The 18,696-nt window shown below is 34.3% G+C and overlaps 5 protein-coding genes across 6 annotated transcripts in view; all 5 read right to left on the reverse strand.

Moving 5' to 3' along the window:
- LOC139092349 (adenylyl cyclase 78C-like) overlaps positions 1-857 on the reverse strand; it is a 102,726-nt gene extending 101,869 nt beyond the window's left edge. The window contains exon 1 of the mRNA XM_070642697.1: positions 834-857. The gene's annotated coding sequence lies outside the window, so the exon portion shown is untranslated. The remainder of the gene's footprint in view (positions 1-833) is intronic.
- Positions 858-4,258: 3,401 nt separating this feature from the next.
- LOC139092251 (cytosolic endo-beta-N-acetylglucosaminidase-like) lies at positions 4,259-6,732 on the reverse strand. Its single transcript, XM_070642583.1, has 6 exons — positions 6,561-6,732; positions 6,419-6,468; positions 5,566-6,247; positions 5,471-5,493; positions 5,249-5,397; positions 4,259-5,191 (listed from the first exon to the last, which is right to left on the reverse strand). The coding sequence occupies exons 2-6, from the start codon at positions 6,450-6,452 to the stop codon at positions 4,349-4,351; spliced, it is 1,731 nt and encodes a 576-aa protein (XP_070498684.1). The 5' UTR covers positions 6,453-6,468; positions 6,561-6,732; the 3' UTR covers positions 4,259-4,348.
- A 139-nt stretch (positions 6,733-6,871) lies between these two features.
- LOC139092252 (cytosolic endo-beta-N-acetylglucosaminidase-like) lies at positions 6,872-8,989 on the reverse strand. Its single transcript, XM_070642584.1, has 4 exons — positions 8,797-8,989; positions 8,017-8,712; positions 7,812-7,960; positions 6,872-7,754 (listed from the first exon to the last, which is right to left on the reverse strand). The coding sequence occupies exons 1-4, from the start codon at positions 8,819-8,821 to the stop codon at positions 6,936-6,938; spliced, it is 1,689 nt and encodes a 562-aa protein (XP_070498685.1). The 5' UTR covers positions 8,822-8,989; the 3' UTR covers positions 6,872-6,935.
- Positions 8,990-11,839: 2,850 nt separating this feature from the next.
- On the reverse strand, positions 11,840-13,976 carry LOC139092159 (bis(5'-adenosyl)-triphosphatase enpp4-like). The gene is made up of 3 exons (XM_070642471.1): positions 13,782-13,976; positions 12,510-13,703; positions 11,840-12,295 (listed from the first exon to the last, which is right to left on the reverse strand). The coding sequence occupies exons 1-3, from the start codon at positions 13,867-13,869 to the stop codon at positions 12,087-12,089; spliced, it is 1,491 nt and encodes a 496-aa protein (XP_070498572.1). The 5' UTR covers positions 13,870-13,976; the 3' UTR covers positions 11,840-12,086.
- Positions 13,977-14,028: 52 nt separating this feature from the next.
- Positions 14,029-18,035, reverse strand: LOC139092158 (sodium- and chloride-dependent glycine transporter 1-like). Of its 2 annotated transcripts, XM_070642469.1 has the most exons (8): positions 18,013-18,035; positions 16,512-16,653; positions 16,300-16,445; positions 15,969-16,112; positions 15,553-15,769; positions 15,079-15,433; positions 14,867-15,021; positions 14,029-14,811 (listed from the first exon to the last, which is right to left on the reverse strand). In XM_070642469.1, the coding sequence occupies exons 2-8, from the start codon at positions 16,640-16,642 to the stop codon at positions 14,130-14,132; spliced, it is 1,830 nt and encodes a 609-aa protein (XP_070498570.1). In that variant the 5' UTR covers positions 16,643-16,653; positions 18,013-18,035; the 3' UTR covers positions 14,029-14,129. The 2 variants fall into 2 exon arrangements, with proteins under 2 accessions (XP_070498570.1, XP_070498569.1); XM_070642468.1 differs by lacking the exon at positions 18,013-18,035 and having other exon boundaries at positions 16,512-16,766.
- Positions 18,036-18,696: the final 661 nt, after the last annotated feature.

Here is an 18,696-nt window from a genome sequence, read left to right on the forward strand (position 1 = left end):
AAAATCATAAAAAAGACCCCATACAGCAAAAAAAATGTCAATCGATTTTGCATTGAGATCTTTGAGCAGCACACAGCAATTTTAAATATAGAATCATGGGTATAAATGAGATGGTTATCAGGTTGAAAGGAACAGAAGTAAGGTAATAATGTGGCTGACGTTTGTTTTTTTGGGGGTTTTTTTGGATGTTGTGAAGTGTTGAGGGAGGAGATGGAGGGTTTTAAGTAAGAGATGTGACCAGAAATTTTTAGAATTTTTGAGACATTTAGGTAAAGTTTTGGTAACAAAAATCCAAGCGAATTTATAAATTTTTTAAAAGGGTGGGGGAGGGGGTGACCCCCAAAACCCTTCCTGAATGCAATCTTGTCTTATGTCTTGCAAAGCTGTTTTAGAATAGATTTCCAAATTTAAGTCATTTAGATCGTTCACTTATTCTGTTCACTTTTGGGTACTGTTTGTGGGTGGGAGCAGGACTACGGATTAAGTCAGTGGTGGGAAACCTGTATGTCGACTATAAATTTTTCGGTTTATATTCGGCTTCAGTCGAGGATCATTATCAAGTGTGCCACAAAAAATAAAAGGTGGTCCACCACTTAATTAAGTGAATCACCTCTTACACACTTAATCCAAAGTAGATCATTTAGATTCTAGAGTCTACAAGTGCTTTAGTCTAATTGCTAAATCAGCACTTAACTTCAAGAATATGGAAAATAATATCAAAATAAATTCTTAGTGCCACACAACATCCAATCAACCCCTTCTAAGATTCTGTACACAAGTGAGCTTAACATTTAGCACTTCAAATCACGCTTTAGATTATTATCTTTAATTACACTAATCATGAGAATTTACATCACTACATAAAGCTTGTCAGCTTGTCGCAGATTCAGATTCCAAGCATTTTTTGTGAGAACATTTTTTAATTATTTTAATTCACAAAATTTTCATTTAATTCACAAAAATTATCATTTAATTCACATTTAAAAGAAGGCAGAACTAAGCACATTAAAGTCTATTCCTAATGCAATTATTTATTTAAAATTTCCATCATCTGTTTAATTTCGCACGACATATAATCTAAATATCCTTTTAACATTTACACTTTCATTCACAATTTTTTCTTTAATTACAGCTCAAGCTGTACAAGCTTGATTATCAAGATCAAGAATATTATTTCAAGTTATATTTCTCAGTGTGTCTTACACGAACGTTAGAAGGAAACTGAAACACACTTGTTTGAGGGAGAAAATAATATTTTTTTTTGTAAAACGTTTCTTCGCTCTCCCGAAGCTTACAGATTTTTTTTCCTTGTAGCTTTGTACAGTATCGATATGTATACACATCAGATGCCGTCGTTTCTCTCACGAAATATTATTTTTTTTCCTCATGCAGCACGTGCTTTATGTTTATTTTGATCAATTTTTTGCTTCTCTTTTTCTCATCTTGACTCAGCAAGATCTCGACATAATATACGAGGTCAGGTATGGTTGTCTCTATATATATACGAAAATCAGATGTATTGACTGCGTATGATCTGATTCTCACGTACAGTGCGTCTGCATGAAGGGACAGCTGTCAAGAAAATATGGAAAATTGAAAATTGGAAGCTTGGACATCAAAATTGTGCCTGATAAGCAGCGCATATTCTCACGGTATCTAAGAATTTACCTCCAAATCTTTATCAACCGGTTGAATTTAAATAATAATGGAACTGACTTTTTTTTTGGCAAACTTCTTGTCAGACTGGATTTTTTTGCGAAATATTTTTGTGGAATTCTTAAAGACTCAATTTTTAAAGGCACAATAACTTGTATTATATTGTTCTATGTAAATCGGCATCTATGCATGCACACATAACAAGTATGTCGAGTTTTTAATGACTTACGCACTTTCTGTGCTACTATTTGTATTACAAAATGAATTTAATTTTGCTGACCTAACATCTATTGCATTTAATACTGGTTTAGAAAGTGTCAGGAACCTTAAGTTCATTGCATTGCTTCCAATCATTGCATTAGTCTACCCCGAACAGCACAATGTGCTTGCTAGGACCACGCTACGTCATTGTGTTGATAGTTAGACTCGAAGCTGCCCTGCCCATGCCGTAACGACTGATTTGACGAATTTATATGGCAAAAAATGCGATTTACCGCATTGTACTGCTCGGGTAACTGAGTGACACATTACGGGAATTCTATATCCAGTGAAAAGGTTGGTCAAAATCAGTCAGCAGGACACCTTTACGTTTTTTTTTGAATGCCACTTAGCGATCAGGGACGTATAAAGCCCCTTCCTGTGGAGTGTTGAGTGTCAATTCCTAAATTTTTTTGGAAAAGATTCTTCTTTTTGCCATGGTTTTTCGGAAAACAATCCAAAAAGCCTCCCAAGTTATGCCCCAAGAAGCGGCGCTCTTACGACTAGAGACTGCGTCTTGTTGCTCGGTCTATTGACTATGTCAACTCAACCTGCTTATGAATTCAAGTTTTATGCTAGAATTATAGAATCTTATATAATAAAAGCTACTGCTTCCATGCAATAATAACAAACATGTTCTTTTAAAAATATTCATAGGCAGTTCAGTTCTTGCAACAATTCTCAAAAACCAAATAATATTCTGTGACTTTATATTATTGAATATTTTAGACATAATAAACTGAGCAGCTCACATCATCTTTTATTCATACAGATAGCAGACAAAATGTCATAGCAAGCACAAAGTTTATTTAATTAAATGCTTTTTTACAACGACCGTACGAGTGTTGAAATTGAAACGTTGAATGCTGTAAACATTCATATCGATTATTGAGATCTCTTGACTTTCTTTTGTTATGTCCAAAAAAATTGCTAGATGTCAAAAGCATTTGTAATCTCTGTGCAATTTGAGATATTATTTTTTTTACTGATGGGGGAGATTCTGTTGATGACGTTCAATATTGGATTGACTCAGGGTACATCAATGCAACGTACCTAGCCGCAATTTGTGTAACGAATCACGTAAGTCGAGTTGGATTGACACTAGAACTGAGAAAAAGTATTCGAATTCAACTAGACTTTCACTGGGAATCGAACCTGGAACCTTTGAGACGACTGCCTGACTTACTAAGAACTTAGACCATTGTCGCTTGCAAAATTGAATGAATTTTGCAAGATTTGGTGACTAACTTGGATGAAACAGACTGAATTCTGCCCTTAACTGTCATAAACGTCACTAAAAGCTTCAAAACTCTACAAATGTCGTGCAGTTAATGCCACAAGTCGACTTGCTCTCTTCATAACTTCCTGGTTAATTCATTCCTTTTTGCTGAAAAATTTAGAGGCCGTTGACTTATTAAGTAGCACAAAAACAGGGTTACGTAATAAGTGAAGAGTCCCCTTAGCAAAGAATCGAGGAGCCAAGCCTATGGTGGACAACCTTTCAAATGTTAAGCGTCGACCAAAATCGTACACTCCTTGCGGATCATTGCAAGTTGCCTACCCCTGGTCCAAAAAGATTGACGTGATTTACATCCAACCCCCCTATCCAGACAACTTTATATTTAATATTTTTTCACATGTTTTTACTAATTCCACTGCAAGTTTTATGACTTCATAGAATGTGACAATTCTCATAAATTTTAATGCTTTCTTAGCATCAATAAAAAGTGGATATGACTCTTTTTTTGTGTGAATATTTATGACAGTAAACAAAATTATTCATCACTTTAATTGCAGCTAATGAAAATTGCATAGTTGGAGACTAATTTCTGTAACTATAGAAATGTAGCTTTAATTACAGATCAGAAGCTTAATTTGCTAATGTTACGAAAAGTGATTATGTCGATGTGCTCTAATAACCTCTTGAAATTAGCTAAGCGTGGCTAAAAGGTTCATTTAAGTAGCTTGAACATGAATTTCATTATTAAATATTAAAGGACTCAATTAGCACAGCAGATAACTTTGAAGGTCAATGATTATGTAGAACTAGCTGTAATTTTATGAAAAGAATCGACCAGATGATGATAAAGGTACGCATGACCTTCAATTTGAGTAAGTAGACAATTTTATGGAAGCATTTATAGAGGCCGTAACTATCAAATTACTTAGACTACTTAGTGCTGACGTCAATAGTAGAATTCTAGGAAATTATATTTATGTACCTACTTAATTACGCACAGAAGCATCATTTAATGGGCATATAATAATTAGGAGATATATTAGTGACATTATCGGATTTTGATGCTAATTAATTAGCTCATAATTAATTAGATTCAACGACTGATTAACAAAATATTATTCATGATTTTATTGAGTCATGTATAGGTATAAGATGCATAAAAAATAATAAAGTATATTGCCATGCTGTAATTCCTTACAAATCAATTTTCTTCACTTTAACAGAATCACATTCAAAGTCAATTGCAGAATATAAAGCTATTTGTCCCAATAAAACTTTGCCTTTGTGGATTTTCTTTACACCAATGTCTGTGACGATTATATCCGCAGATGAGCTTTTGTCAAAGTTTAACAAAAAGTATTGAGTTTCCCAAGAGTTGATGAGTTCAGGAGTTGGTGCGTATCCTTTGTTGGCTAAGAAAATGTTTAATGAACGAACATCTTCAGATTTTAGTGATGAGATGTCATTTGCATGCTGTTCATCCTTCTTACAGACAATTTTCAATCCACGATTTGTTGATGTATTCAGAACATTAAAATGTACTTCCAGTTCATTTTCTGAAGGTTCCTTTTTAGTTGTGCATGAGAATATCAATCCATCCTTACATGACAGTTCGCAAGTGAAAATTCTAATCAATTCATTGGTATCGATTGACAAGCAACTTCCACCATTGAAAGCATCCTCATAGCAATGAGTGAAATGACCATTTGATGATGGCATTGATGGTTGAAAAGCTTGTGCCTTCAAATTAAACCAATTTCCTTTCACTACCTTGCCCATTCTATACGATCTCTTACCGGAACCAAGACAAAAGTTTGTGACAAATGGAAGTGATTTTGGTCCAAAAATGTAGAAATAATTGTACAGTGATGACCAAAAATTGTCATTTCGAGTCAGGAAGACTTCGTTGAAGCGAGTCTTGAATTTTTCAGATGAATGATGATCGTCGAATCCAACTTTTGTGTTGATTGTTTCTGATGTCCATCCAGGTGCGAAAATTGCCGTACTAAATTGAAATGCTGCACTTTTTGACAGTGTCTGTGGATGATAAGAAGGTGAAGAAGGATATTGAATGATATGGGAATAGAAACATACCTCATTAGTTCTATATCCAGCAATTTGTCCCCTTCCAAAAACATCAATTCCAAAGAAGACATCCTGTCGTCTACTTGAATACTTCTCATCAATCAACTTTGACGTTCGCTCTAAATGGTCGACTGACCAATTGTAATTAGTGAAGATTCCTGTAAATGGAATCAAAATTAAATAGTTATCCGAACAGACATGATGAATGGAACTAAATATCAATTTCCCTACCATCACACAGATCGAAAAATGCTCTGGAAATGAAAAAATGAGAGAAAAGAGCATAAAAAACAGCTGAGAATAATAATATCCATCTCCATACTCACTCATTAACAGAATTCAATTCATTTTGCCACAAAAGTCCTCCACTGATTGCACTTACAGAGTCATACCATATGATTCTGCCATCCTTTATCTCTTTGTGTGTCTTTTCCGTTAAATATTGCACAAAATACTTCAACAGATGCAACTTTTCAGGTTTTACAATCACTTCAATGTTCAACAGCCATCCTTCAAAGCTTAAACGTTTCGCAATTTCAACTAATGACGTTGCGACTTTTTCAGTTTGCTCCTTATCGACCAACATATCGTGAAGGGCTTTACGTCCATCCTCATTCTCAACAATAAATGTACCAATAACTTTAACGCCATTACGATGTGCTGCATTGAGATATTGAAGCGTTGGAATCGTGACGAGATTGTGTGAAAAGTAGCAGAAAATGTCAACGACACTCCAATTATAGAAACGATATTCTTCCCATTTGGCACCGCCATTGATAAATTTATCGTCTAAATAATTTCCTTTATAGTCATGGCACACAAGTACTTCTGGACGATTCTCAGAAAAGTCTTCAAATGGAATTATATCACTATCCATTGAATAGAAATTTCTTGTTGGATATCTAGGTGATGACCTGATAGCCAATGGCTCAACCATGTCACACCAACGTAGCTTATCATGTCGATTATTCAATAGTTCATCAAATGACACAATTGGACTGCAAATGTCTGAAATCATAATTAGAAAAGTTTCTTTAATTACGACTGTGATGTTTCTTATGAGCTAACTCAATATAAACTGAACTAATCATGTATGATGTAAAATAGTTTTTATCTACAAACGGATGTAAGTCTAGTAAACTATTACGACAAAAAATATTCTAGTTTAAGTTTACTGACCTTCGCAATTACATTCGTCTGGTGCGTTTGACATAATTTCTTTACAGCATCTGAAAATATTTTTTACAGACCAATTAGACATTTATTGGATTTAGTTCTATAAACTTGATGCTTAATAATTGAATTTGAATTGCCAACTCACATGATAATACCCGTAATATAAAGATAAATAAAATGTAACACAAAATATCACAGAACGAAAATAAAATTTTGTAAACAAAAACAAACCGGCAAACTGTACAATTTTGTATGGTTCCGAATCTTCAATTGTGTTTGTCTCGTTAAGTTATGTCTGATTTTTTGATTCATTTTGATCTAGTCTGCTTATAAATCAATTAGAACTGAATATTTGATACTTTACAAAATGTTGTGTTTGTATAGGGGACAACAACTACTTTTAGGGGAATGTCAGATGATATTCTTTACTTTTTCGAATAATTAAAGACCGTTACATTTTTAAATCTGATATTTCAGTTATAATTCAAAGAAACTTCGCTGCAAACAGCATTTTATTTCTTCATAACCCAATTACTTTCCCTTCAACAGAATCACATTCAAAGTCAATTGCAGAATATAAAGCTATTTGTCCCAACAAAACTTTGCCTTTATGGATTTTCTTTACACCAATGTCTGTGACGATTATATCCGCAGATGAGCTTTTGTCAAAGTTTAACAAAAAGTATTGAGTTTCCCAAGAGTTGATGAGTTCAGGAGTTGGTGCGTATCCTTTGTTGGCTAAGAAAATGTTTAATGAACGAACATCTTCAGATTTTAGTGATGAGATGTCATTTACATGCTGTTCATCCTTCTTACAGACAATTTTCAATCCACGATTTGTTGATGTATTCAGAACATTAAAATGTACTTCCAATTCATTTTCTGATGGTTCCTTCTTAGTTGTGCATGAGAAGATCAATCCATCCTTACATGACAGTTCGCAAGTGAAGATTCTAATCAATTCATTTGTGTCGATTGACAAGCAGCTTCCACCATTGAAAGCATCCTCATAGCAATGAGTAAAATGACCATTTGATGATGGCATTGATGGCTGGAAAGCTTGTGCCTTCAAATTAAACCAATTTCCTTTCACAACCTTCCCCATCCTATACGATCTCTTACCGGAACCAAGACAAAAGTTTGTGACAAATGGAAGTGATTTTGGTCCATAAATATAGAAGTATTTGTATAGAGATGTCCAAAATTGGTCATTTCTTTCAAGAAATTCTCTATTCAGACTATCGCTGTCAGTCACAATCTTTGAGTCAATATGTTCTATTGTCCATCCGGGTGCGAAAATTGATGTACTGAATTTTTGTGCTGCACTTATTGAGAGTGTCTGTGAGAAGGAATTGAAATTGATAATTTAGATGGAATAAAGGAAGTTAAGTCATACCTCATTAGTTCTGAATCCAGCAGTTTGACCTCTTCCGAAGATATCGATTCCAAAATAGACATCCTTTCGGCAGTTGGGATACTTTTCATCCACGAATTTTGATGTTCTCTCAACATGAGCTTCTCTCCATTTATAGTCAGTGATGATACCTAATTGTAATATTAGTAAAAGTTATGAATTTTGGGTAAATGACAATGATTCTTACCATCACATAGCTCAAAGAATTCACAATTTTCAGCATTCAATTCACTTTGTCCATGTAATATTCCATCAACAGCACTAACCGAATCATACCATAAAATTATCCCATCACTTATCTCCTCATGAGTTTTCTCAGTCATGAACCGTGCAAAATGCTTCAAAAGAGGCAGCTTTTGAGGATTTACAGACACTTCAACATTCAACAGCCATCCTTCAAATTTTAGAGTTTTTGCAACCTCTATTAAGGCCATTGCTACTTTTTCTGTTTGTTCCTTATCAGTCAACATATCATTTATAGCTTTTCGACCTTCATCATGTTCAAAAATTAAAGTTCCAATAACTTTAACGCCATTGCGATGAGCAGCATTGATATATTGAAGCGTTGGAATCGTGACGAGATTGTGTGAAAAGTAGCAGAAAATGTCAACGACACTCCAGTTATAAAAGCGATAGTCCTCCCATTTGGTACCGTCATTGATAAATTTATCGTCTAGATAATTTCCTTTGTAGTCATGGCACACAAGGACTTGAGGATGATTTTCAGTTGAATGGTTTGTACTGCTGTCCATTGAGTATAGATTACTATTTGGAGGTCTTGGTGATGATCGTTTGGCCAATGGTTCGACCTGGTCACCCCAATGAAGCTTATCATGTTGATTGTTCAGGAGTTCATCTAGTGTCAGTATTGGACTGCAGATATCTGATGTAAAATCAAGGGATAGAATAAAATAAAAAAAAGGTTTAAATTACAATTTAAATTGCTGATTTTCAGTAGTTTACTAACCTGTGGAGTTACTTTCTTCGGACATGACTTTTAGAAAAGGATAATAAAGATCCTGACTGAGATTATCTTAAATTCTGATTGTAAAGTAAATTAAGAATCACAGAAAGCTTTGAAATTCAGTTTCACTTTAAAAATATCTCACATAAACCTTTTATCTTGTTCAAATTAAGATTACAGTATAACATTGATAGAATCTGATGTTTGTAAACAAGAAACACTCAAGCTACACAATTTTGTAAGGTTTCAATAACTTTAATTGATGTTGACTCGTTATTATTGGAGCTATTTTATTGTTTTAAGTGTTATAAATTGATATTGATTTCTTCTTTTATATCTGATATTGATTTTTCACAAGATTACTTAAATTCAAACCAAAATTGATTTATTTACACAGGGGTCATCAACTATGTAAGGGGAACATCAGGACAAAATGTAATTTGAATAATTTAAATACGTTACAAATGAAAAGAATTGAATTTCAAAAGCCAATTTTGAATGCAATTCATAATTTATGATCCGTAAGACTTATTGCATGCATTAACCTTACTTCACGAATCATCTTTTCACACATCAAATATTCATATTCTGATTTCTTTTGAGAATTGCATTATAAAAGAAATAAAGAAAAACGACAAAGCACGAATAAGCCACCATTCTTAAGGGAAATGCACTGTAAATCAATGAAAAACTTTATAAAGTTTGAAGCAATTACACTTTTTTTGCCACTCATTCATTCAGCATGTTTTATTTCACTTTTTTTTCATCTTTTCAATGTTTGACTCGAGTATATATCAAGTATAAAGTAGCATAGAACACATTTCAATGAATGTATGCAGATGTATATCATGAATTAATCTAGGAAGTGAGTTTTATAGAGCGGAAATCATTGTACTTGAAGAAAAGTGAAATAAAAAATGGAAAAAGGCTTGTGAAAATGTGAATATTGAAATGTAAAATTCATTTCATGTTATTCATACTTTTTAATTTTTTAGCTTAGTTGAGATAATAAGAACCGCAATATGAATGAAATACGAATTTGACTTGAGAGTTAATAGCGATACATGACTCCTTATGGTGATTCATTATAGGGTGTCGAGTCATGAATAGGGGAATCTGCCAGTGTAGGGGAGTAAGACCTCTGTGGTCGAGTTGTTAAGCAACAGACAGGGAATCTGTATCACTCCTTGGAGAATATGTGGGTTCGATTCTCACCAGAAACTTATCTCTCAAACATTATATAGAGTGATTTCGATGTGACAAGGATTCGCTTGGGATTCGAACGATGCAATCGATATTACTAAGACCTTACACAGTTAGGGATAGTTTAACAGGACATAGCTAGAGAGAGATGATTAGTGGCAAATTGAGTCCTTCAGAGTGCAGAGTTGACAGAACTCATCTTTTGGAGGAGTCTTTTAGAACTTTTGGTATCCCGGACTCCAAAAGTTCTGTCAATTCTAACTATGAGTCAAACCCTTACTTTAAATCACTTCTGATTATGCTTCTGTCCATCATTAAGTTCCTAATTCTCTCTATTTTTACTCTAGAACAGTGTTATCCTGCCAATGAGCCGCAACATACTAGCTTTATATCATGTCTTACCACCAAGGTATGCCGCAAAACATAGTTTGCCAACCATTGCTGTAGATTATAGGTTAACCTCAATATGTTGTCTCTTATTTAAGAAACAATAGAATATTTTGTCATAAGAAGTCATAAATCTTAAATAATATTCCAATATACCTCAAAATTCATAACCTAAAACACAAAAACTGACAAAAACCTGTCATTTCTACCTAAACATCACACAAGGGAACCATAAAAGTATTAAACTGCATGCATATATCCATAAATACTGAGAAAAAGTTTATTATTCTCCACTCACTTTACACTCTCTTTTTCATTTTCATTTTTTGTTATCACCTGTCATATTGTTCATAAGGAATAAGAAGCCTTACATGAGGACCTCATCATCATCATTTTTGGATGTTATAAAAGATAAAATATGGAAATTTATTTCTTATTCAAATATTTGTATTATGCTAAAAATTATTCAAATGATTATAACAGCCAGCTATGCTTCATAATTTTATCATTCAGGTGAGAAAAATTTCTGAAAAAAAGTGTCTTGCATGTTTTATTGTAAATGCTTCATGCATTTTGGATACCGTTCTGGTAATGAATATTAATGCAAATGATGTTCTTTGAATTGTCACGTAGATGTACTGAACCTTACTCTGTTATTATCAATTAATGTCAATTATGAACGTTCTTTAGGGACTGTTGTAGTAGAATCACATAATAAGTATGGTCAAGCTTAGTATTGATTTCAAACTGTAACATTTAGTGCTGGATGCTCGGTATTCATTAGTCCGACCAACCGAAGGCAGTAGCAGCAACCTGTGTGCGAAGGAACACCTTGTTGCTAACCTTCGATCGAGGCACACGTAGTCTACTGGCATATGATTCATGGCAATACCACGTATTTTATGATGTGTGCGTTGTATACTGCCCTAGTGCATCAATGCCCTCAATAGTGTTGCAGGTGGAATTGGGAGTATAAAAGGTGGTCCACTACAAAGCCCTGGGAATCAATCTCATGGAAAGAAGCTGTCAATAGAGATAGTGTCACACTTGGAATTGGTAATTGGCAAGTGGTAGCCAGCAATAGAGCTAGCTTCAGGCCATGGCTGAGGGAGGCCATGGATTACACTTGATCTGTACGGCCAGCGAAGTAAGTAAGAGACAATACAACGTGAACCTATCAGTATAAAGAGAAAGGGAGTGGTTACATCAATATTTGCAATCCATTTGTGAATGACCAATCAGAGCCAAAGTCGTGACTCTATTTATAATAAGCACTAAGTTGCTGCTTTCATTCTTATTTTTGTCCCAAAAATGCAATAAAAAGCTAATTAAATCTGTATATATAGCACAAATATCATCACAATTCAAGAGTCATCTGAAACTTCAAGTCACAATAGCAATAAGACAATCATGTACTTGCAATTATCCACAAGATTCCCATCACAAATCTCAAAACTATAGTAAAACGATCTGATTTATTTAATTAACTTTTTTTTTCTTCAATTTCTTGATAAATTAGATACAGTTCAGCATTAAGGTCAGTAAAAAACAAATAATTTAACTTTTTTTCTCTTCATTTTTAAGGACGAATTCATAAACAAGGACATTGAACTAAATCTTTAATTCACATTCGACTCCTTTCTTATCACAACGAAAAATATCAGTAAGTCTATTTTGGAACTAAACAAGAACTTCCAACAGCATTAAAACGCATTGAAACGTGTTGATGATGTTGCTAGTGGAGTTGACTGTGTTGGAGTTGGACTCGTTGTATTGTGAATTTTAGTGTCATCTAGGACCGTTGTGTCTTCTTCATATAAGTAGGTTGGGATGTTTGATCGATTTCGTCGCCAAATTTTCATTGATATCATGAGAACGGACACGAGCATTGATGAGAGAATGATTGAGGCACCTAATTGGAAGTAGAATGTGATAAATAATTAGATCAATGGCTGTGAATTGATATTCAAGATCAAGGTCAAGTTTGTTTTATTCCCGAACAGCACATAGTGTTCGCTAGGGCATCACTGCGTCGTCGTATTGACGGTAAGATGCAAAGTTGCCCCTGATCTATTTTGTGCTGCTCGGGATCTGATTTATGCTACCCATAAAGGTTCAATTCTTACTCAATACAACCCATCTATTCATCCTTCTCACATCATCGTCAGCCTTCAAAATACCCATCACATTATCTCGATTTCCCTTCAAATAGCTAGGCACTGGAAGTCCGAGAATCTCACAAAATAGATAATATAAATCTACAGTGTCAAATGGCTCAACTTCATTGAAAGTTTTGATTCTTTTTCCATACGCAAAGAATATTGGATGCATTGATTCTAATGCATTATCATATCCATGTACGCCGTACTTATTGGTCATATTGAATGTGATGTTGAAGGCTTTCTCGTACCATTTTGCGGCAGCAATCATGTCATGGAATCCGTACTTTAATTCAGCAACAATTGTGATTGGACCTACTCGAAATTTATTATGGAAGTGCCAGCGATCAGGTAAATCGCTATTAAGGTAAACTTTGAATTTTCCTGTAGACTCTGAGGCTTCTTTGAGGTTCTTGTAAATGTCATCAAGTTCTGATGGATTTTCAGGCACGATTTGCATAACGGGAGTGTTTCCATAATAAGATACTTTATGTTTGATTATTTTGGTCAAGTCAACGACATTTGTAAGCTGTAAGCTGTCCATTCCATGATCACTTAGATGTACGACACTCACTCGATTCTCTAAATTTGCTTCTTTTATCTTTTTATAAAGATATTCAGTCATTTTATCAAGTTTTTCAACCAAATTTGTGATTGTTTGTGACTCAGGGCCATATGCGTGTGCATGATTGTCAGGGTCTTCAACATAAAGCATAACAAGATTAGCTGGTGATGTCTTATGGGTTATCCATCCCATCACTTGATCAACTCGTTCATGCAAATTTTCTGACATATTAAAATGTTGCTTATATGTACAGGAAATGCCATTATATAAATAATCACTACCAGGCCACATCATGCAACCACTATTGCCACCAGATACCTCATTTAATATCCATATGGGTATAATCTCGGATCGATAATGGAACATTTCATAAGAATAATTAAAAGACTTTTCCAATTCAAAATCATAAAATTCATTTCCTGTCACGCCATGATCATCGGAATAAACCCCTGTCGCTATCGAATGATGATTTGGAAATGTCTTTGTTGGAAATATATTCCGTAAATATTTTGATCTTGTTGAATTCCTCCGAAGTTCATTTGTAAAATTTGTCACACCACGATCAAAGTATTCATTTCTAAAGGCATCGTATGATACTGTAAATTAATTAAATTTAGACAATTAGTCATCAGTTTTATCACTTGATTAATTTTTGGCAATAAATGTCAATTTACCAATGATTAAAATATCATTTGAATTTAAAGCTCTATAAACAGGAATGAAAACACAAAACAGCACCAAATATTTCCATACACTTGTCATTTTTGATTTTATATTGTTAACAATACGTTCTAGACATTGAAAAGCACTTAATTTAATTAAAACAGTTTAGCAAAAAGTTTATTTCGTATTAAAAAATTTGTCGACTGAAATGTAAACACAAAGAAATATCCCCTCGGAAATAACCTGCGGAAACATTTGAAGGGTTTTGAAACCTCAATTTTTTGAATTTTAAAAAACCGTTAAAATTAATTTTCTTTATTTCTTATCATTAAAAGCTTAAATTAAATTGAAACTTAATTCTAAGTCATTGTTGCTCTGTCAACTTTCTGACCATTCACCTCCTGTGGTCCCCAAAGTCTTGTCGGCCTAAATACACTCATTTTATCATCAGCCTTAATCAATTCAATAATAGCAAATATTATAAACGGAAGTAATGTTGAAAGTCCAAACATCCATCCGAGAACATCAGCCCATACTGGGAAAATGTAATCATCAAATTTAGTAGGCTCAATTCCTGTCAATACAAAGGCGAAAATGCCAAGAATATAAATCGGTGTGATGACTACCCATGTTGCTCTCCAGTAGTGCTTAACATAGTGCCACAATGACATTCCCATCTCAGAAACCATGTCAAGTGTGTTATTAACTCCATAAGCCCATGACAATGACACAACGATACCAAAACCGATGATGAATATAGCCCAACTTGCTGTGTGATATTCCAAAAGTGTGAATAAGAAGATCCCGCCTGGACATGTCATTGGAATTCCCATAGCAAATCCAGTCATACAAACTCCAAATATCACCAAAAATTGATTCTTTCTCAAATGTGGCCATTGATCAAAGATTGATGTTGTGACAAGCTGCACGCCAGCAAATGTCGAACCAAGTCCAAGGATTATCATCATGAAGAAGAACAGGACGGACCAAACATTTGCAGCTGGCATGAGAAGAATTGCTTCCAGGAAAGTTACGAATGATCTAGAATGAGATTTAGACTCAGTATTGAATTAGTCATCAAATTTGTAAAACTCACAATCCAGGACCTGAACTTGCAACATCAGCAATCTCAACATCCATGGCATGTGCTAGAAATCCAAGAATTGCAAACACAGCAAAGCCGTTGTAAAGTGCAGTTAAGTAATTGATGACTGTGACTATTGTGGCATCAAAATGACAGTTGTTTGTGAACTATGAGAATCGGAATTAAGTCAGCAATAGCTTATAACACAGCATCAAATCATCTACCTTATTATAAGACGAAAGTGTCACTAAAGCACCAAAAGCCAAACTGAATGAATAGAAAATTTGACTGCTGGCATCTCCCCAAACTGATGGTTCAAGCAATTTATCCCATTGTGGGGATATGTAGTAAGCTATTCCATCAAAGGATCCAGGAAGTGTCAATGCTCTTATGAGAATAGCTGTCAGGATAACATATGGGAATGTAGCTGTAAAATAGACAACTTTTCCGACTGATTTGACACCGTTCATGACAGCTAGTCCACAAAGCATCCATGCAATGAACAGACAGATCACAATTTGCCATCGGGGATATCCGTAGTTGTACCAAGTTGCATCTCCAATGCCCAATACATGCTCGCTGAAATTATCAATTTATGGCTACATTATTATGGATTTAGGAATAGCCAGTAGAAGCAGGATATAGAACAAGCTAAAGGCACGTCATGGATCAGCAATTGATCACCTAAATTCACTCACTTAAAGAATTCCTCAGTCGACAACTTCCTGACAATGATGTCATTCAAACGTGTGAATTCAGTTCCATTCATACAGTATGAAGCATTCAATGGTATTAAGTTCCTAGGTGAGCAAATTTCATCGATTGATTGACATCTATCTTGATAAAATATCTTGTCGCTGCTATTGCCAAAGTTGTTTTCTTGGCATGCAAGGTCAGATACCAAGCTGTAGCAACCTGTAAGGAATGGAGTGTAGTTTATGGATTTAATGACATCTAGGAACTATGGATTGCAATACAAGCTTTGTTGACAAATCAATACCGGTATTGAAATCCATACTACAAATCTTTAAGTACTTTTCAAGGCTGCGGAACTGATAAATCACAATTTTTGATAATTTTCATCAGTTCCATGACCTTGATTCTATTTACTCACTTTCTGTATTCCATTCATTGTTGCAGGTACTCCACTTGAGTGTTGGGAAGAATGAGTTGAAAAAGTAATAGAAAATCCATGCAAGAACTACGAAGTAGTACGTCAGCAGTAAGGAGTTCACAACTATTGAGCTGTATCCAATTCCTAAAGGTAATAGAGAATGAAAATTTAAGTTAGCATTTTGCGACACTCTCAAGCAACTCCCGATAGCTCAGTAGGTAAGAGCACTTGACATGGAACTAAGAGGACATGGGTTCGAGTCCTACTCGAGCTATGTTATCGGAAAATGTATTTTTCTCTAGAATTTTAGTTGGACCAAGGTTCCTCATACCTCGAAAGAATGGCGCCAAATAAGCAAACGCCTTTGTCGGTCCCAATCCACTGTACTGTCCAATAATCAGCTCAGCAAAAAATACCGGTAATCCAATAAAAATAGCAGCTAATAAATACGGAACTAAAAAGGCACCACCTCCATTTCTGCAAATATATCCAATATATTCAATTAATAAGTCTGATAAGAATCTCAGTTCCGATATTAATCACCTATAAGCTAGATAAGGATAGCGCCAAACATTTCCTAAGCCAATTGCGAAGTTCATACATGATAAAATAAATTCGATTGGATTTGACCAATTTCCACGTTCCTTTGTGACAAGCTTCTCTTGTGATGACATTATGGTTAAATCTATAAAGGATGATCAATAAATCTAAATTATTGGCTATAAACAGTACAGCTACCTAATAATAGTATAGTCAATAAAAACAACAGCGATTGATATCAAGTGGCAATTAAAATTCTTTAATTAGGTATGAAAAGCACTTGAGGAATTATGGAATTATTACTCACAATATTATGATTGAGTTGTAAGATGTTAAATCACAAGATAAAGACTAATGCCAATTACAATGCTTACAATTAATCTATTGAATATCACGTTTCGAGATAAGATAAGGGAAATAATTGCATGCAACTTTATAAGTCATTAGATACTTAATGCAAGCTTTGAAATAATTAGTCTAGGTAGCTAGAAACGGATAATTGATCCAAAATCTGGGTCTTGGCCCGAATGATTCTGACTTGGGGTCGGGTTTGGTTTAGATCTAGATTGGGTTTGCGTACGGCTTCAAACCGAATCCAGTCCAATGTCAGAAACACAACATCCTAATTTTGAATCAATTAACCGACTTATGCTATTCAGGTAGGCTCTATGTCAGTACACCTTGGTATAAGTTACGACTGCTTATATGTGTCACGATACACTAGTTTTTAATTGTTCCTAATGTCGAAACCGAGACTGTTCGGAAAATCTTGGTCTTGGTCTTGTTCTTGGCATACAGTTCATGAGCTTTCTCAACTAATGTAGCAACATATTAGGTACACAAGTGTTTTGTTCCCATACTAGTGTGCCGCGTCACAAAGTGTAGACAACACTACTCTATGTAATAGTCTTGATAGACATTTTGGCGTCAAAAACTATTTTGGAAATTTGTTCGTCGGATTTGACTTTTTGCAGTATTTTGAGATGATTCGGTATAAAAATGTTAATTTTTCATTGTCAAAACTTCAAAAATTTTCAAAATTGAACACAAAACAGATGATTAATTCCGTGTATTACTCAACATTGTTTTACAAAAGTAATTATCAAAAAAAAATGCGTCACTTCACAATTCTTTACTAGATAATTAAACCAATCAATCATTGCTGACACTAAATTGCAGATATGATCGCTTTTGTGGATTAGAAGCTATAAATTTTGGAGCAATTTCATTAAATTTATTGGATTTATTGGCCTTGGAGTTGAAGTTTGGATTGAAATTTTGTGGAAGTTATGTTAAATCCACAACATAGTTAGTTCCTTTTAATCCTTTTAAGTTTGAGATTTTGGTTCCATTAAATTCCAACTAATTCTCTAAATTATTCCTCAATTTAACATTTTTCACAATTTCTTTCAATTCCATTTAATCATCCTTAATTCCAAAATTAATTCAGTTCCTCATTTTTCCACTTCCATATTCACAATCATCCAATTTTATTCCACCTTACCTTAACCACGGTTTTTAAGAAAATATTTATCTTTAATAACTCTCATTGGTTTTTATACTTCTGTATATCAATCGTATCTTGTGATAGGTAGCAATTGATAAGATAATAATGAACTTGTTCAGTGTTGTTCGATAGTGTATTGTTGTTAAGAACATAATAATCATGTTTGAAAAGGTCATCAGAACCGGATAACCTTCCGGTAGGAGGGATATTTCGTGGATGTGGTGAAAAATCGAGGTCGAGAACTAGCCTTGAACAGGACCACGGGTAGTGAAATTTAGTCTCAGAACAGATTTGCGTCAGCTTAGATCAAATTGTCAAAATTGTCTATGTCAAAAAATTTCTCATACCTCAAAGATTACGGATAAAGCTAGGTTAGGTGATTGTGGTTTGGGATCGATCCTCCCTTACCTCTTTTTCTTATATTTGGACCAAATTCTTCAATTAGTTAAGGATTTTGAGTTAAAATGTTGATGAATCCATGAATCTTCAGACATCATATCAGAATTAAAATATTACTAAAAGTGTGATGATACCTGAAATCGTGAGACACTCCCCCGGCTCTAGACCGGCGTTGTCTCTGTCTCTAGATCAGATTCGATGAAATCTAGTCTAAGGCTAGGATTAAGGCTGAATTTTCAGTCAGTTTTAAGCCATGTGTTTTCCGGGACTGTTGTATCATTT

The sequence above is a fragment of the Chironomus tepperi genome, unplaced genomic scaffold, assembly GCF_022539635.2.
Source record: "Chironomus tepperi strain 1889 unplaced genomic scaffold, CSIRO-AGI_Ctep_v1 contig_298, whole genome shotgun sequence".
NCBI classification, from domain to species: Eukaryota; Metazoa; Arthropoda; class Insecta; order Diptera; family Chironomidae; genus Chironomus; species Chironomus tepperi.

What these genes read in the sequence shown, in the direction of transcription:
- LOC139092251 (XM_070642583.1), bottom strand. Translation starts at nt 6,452, where the DNA reads ATGTCAAACGCACCAGACGAATGTAATTGCGAAG. An exon ending in AGACGAATGTAATTGCGAAG is followed by an intron (nt 6,248 to 6,418) that starts GTCAGTAAACTT and finishes TTATGATTTCAG; the next exon opens with ACATTTGCAGTCCAATTGTG. An exon ending in ATTTTTCGATCTGTGTGATG is followed by an intron (nt 5,398 to 5,470) that starts GTAGGGAAATTG and finishes TTCCATTTACAG; the next exon opens with GAATCTTCACTAATTACAAT.
- LOC139092252 (XM_070642584.1), bottom strand. Translation starts at nt 8,821, where the DNA reads ATGTCCGAAGAAAGTAACTCCACAG. An exon ending in CGAAGAAAGTAACTCCACAG is followed by an intron (nt 8,713 to 8,796) that starts GTTAGTAAACTA and finishes ATTTTACATCAG; the next exon opens with ATATCTGCAGTCCAATACTG. An exon ending in ATTCTTTGAGCTATGTGATG is followed by an intron (nt 7,961 to 8,016) that starts GTAAGAATCATT and finishes TATTACAATTAG; the next exon opens with GTATCATCACTGACTATAAA.
- LOC139092159 (XM_070642471.1), bottom strand. Translation starts at nt 13,869, where the DNA reads ATGACAAGTGTATGGAAATATTTGGTGCTGTTTTGTGTTTTCATTCCT. An exon ending in AAATGATATTTTAATCATTG is followed by an intron (nt 13,704 to 13,781) that starts GTAAATTGACAT and finishes ATTAATTTACAG; the next exon opens with TATCATACGATGCCTTTAGA. An exon ending in GAATAGATGGGTTGTATTGA is followed by an intron (nt 12,296 to 12,509) that starts GTAAGAATTGAA and finishes ACTTCCAATTAG; the next exon opens with GTGCCTCAATCATTCTCTCA.
- LOC139092158 (XM_070642469.1), bottom strand. Translation starts at nt 16,642, where the DNA reads ATGTCATCACAAGAGAAGCTTGTCACAAAGGAACGTGGAAATTGGTCA. An exon ending in TATCCTTATCTAGCTTATAG is followed by an intron (nt 16,446 to 16,511) that starts GTGATTAATATC and finishes ATATATTTGCAG; the next exon opens with AAATGGAGGTGGTGCCTTTT. An exon ending in TCGACTGAGGAATTCTTTAA is followed by an intron (nt 15,434 to 15,552) that starts GTGAGTGAATTT and finishes TGATAATTTCAG; the next exon opens with CGAGCATGTATTGGGCATTG.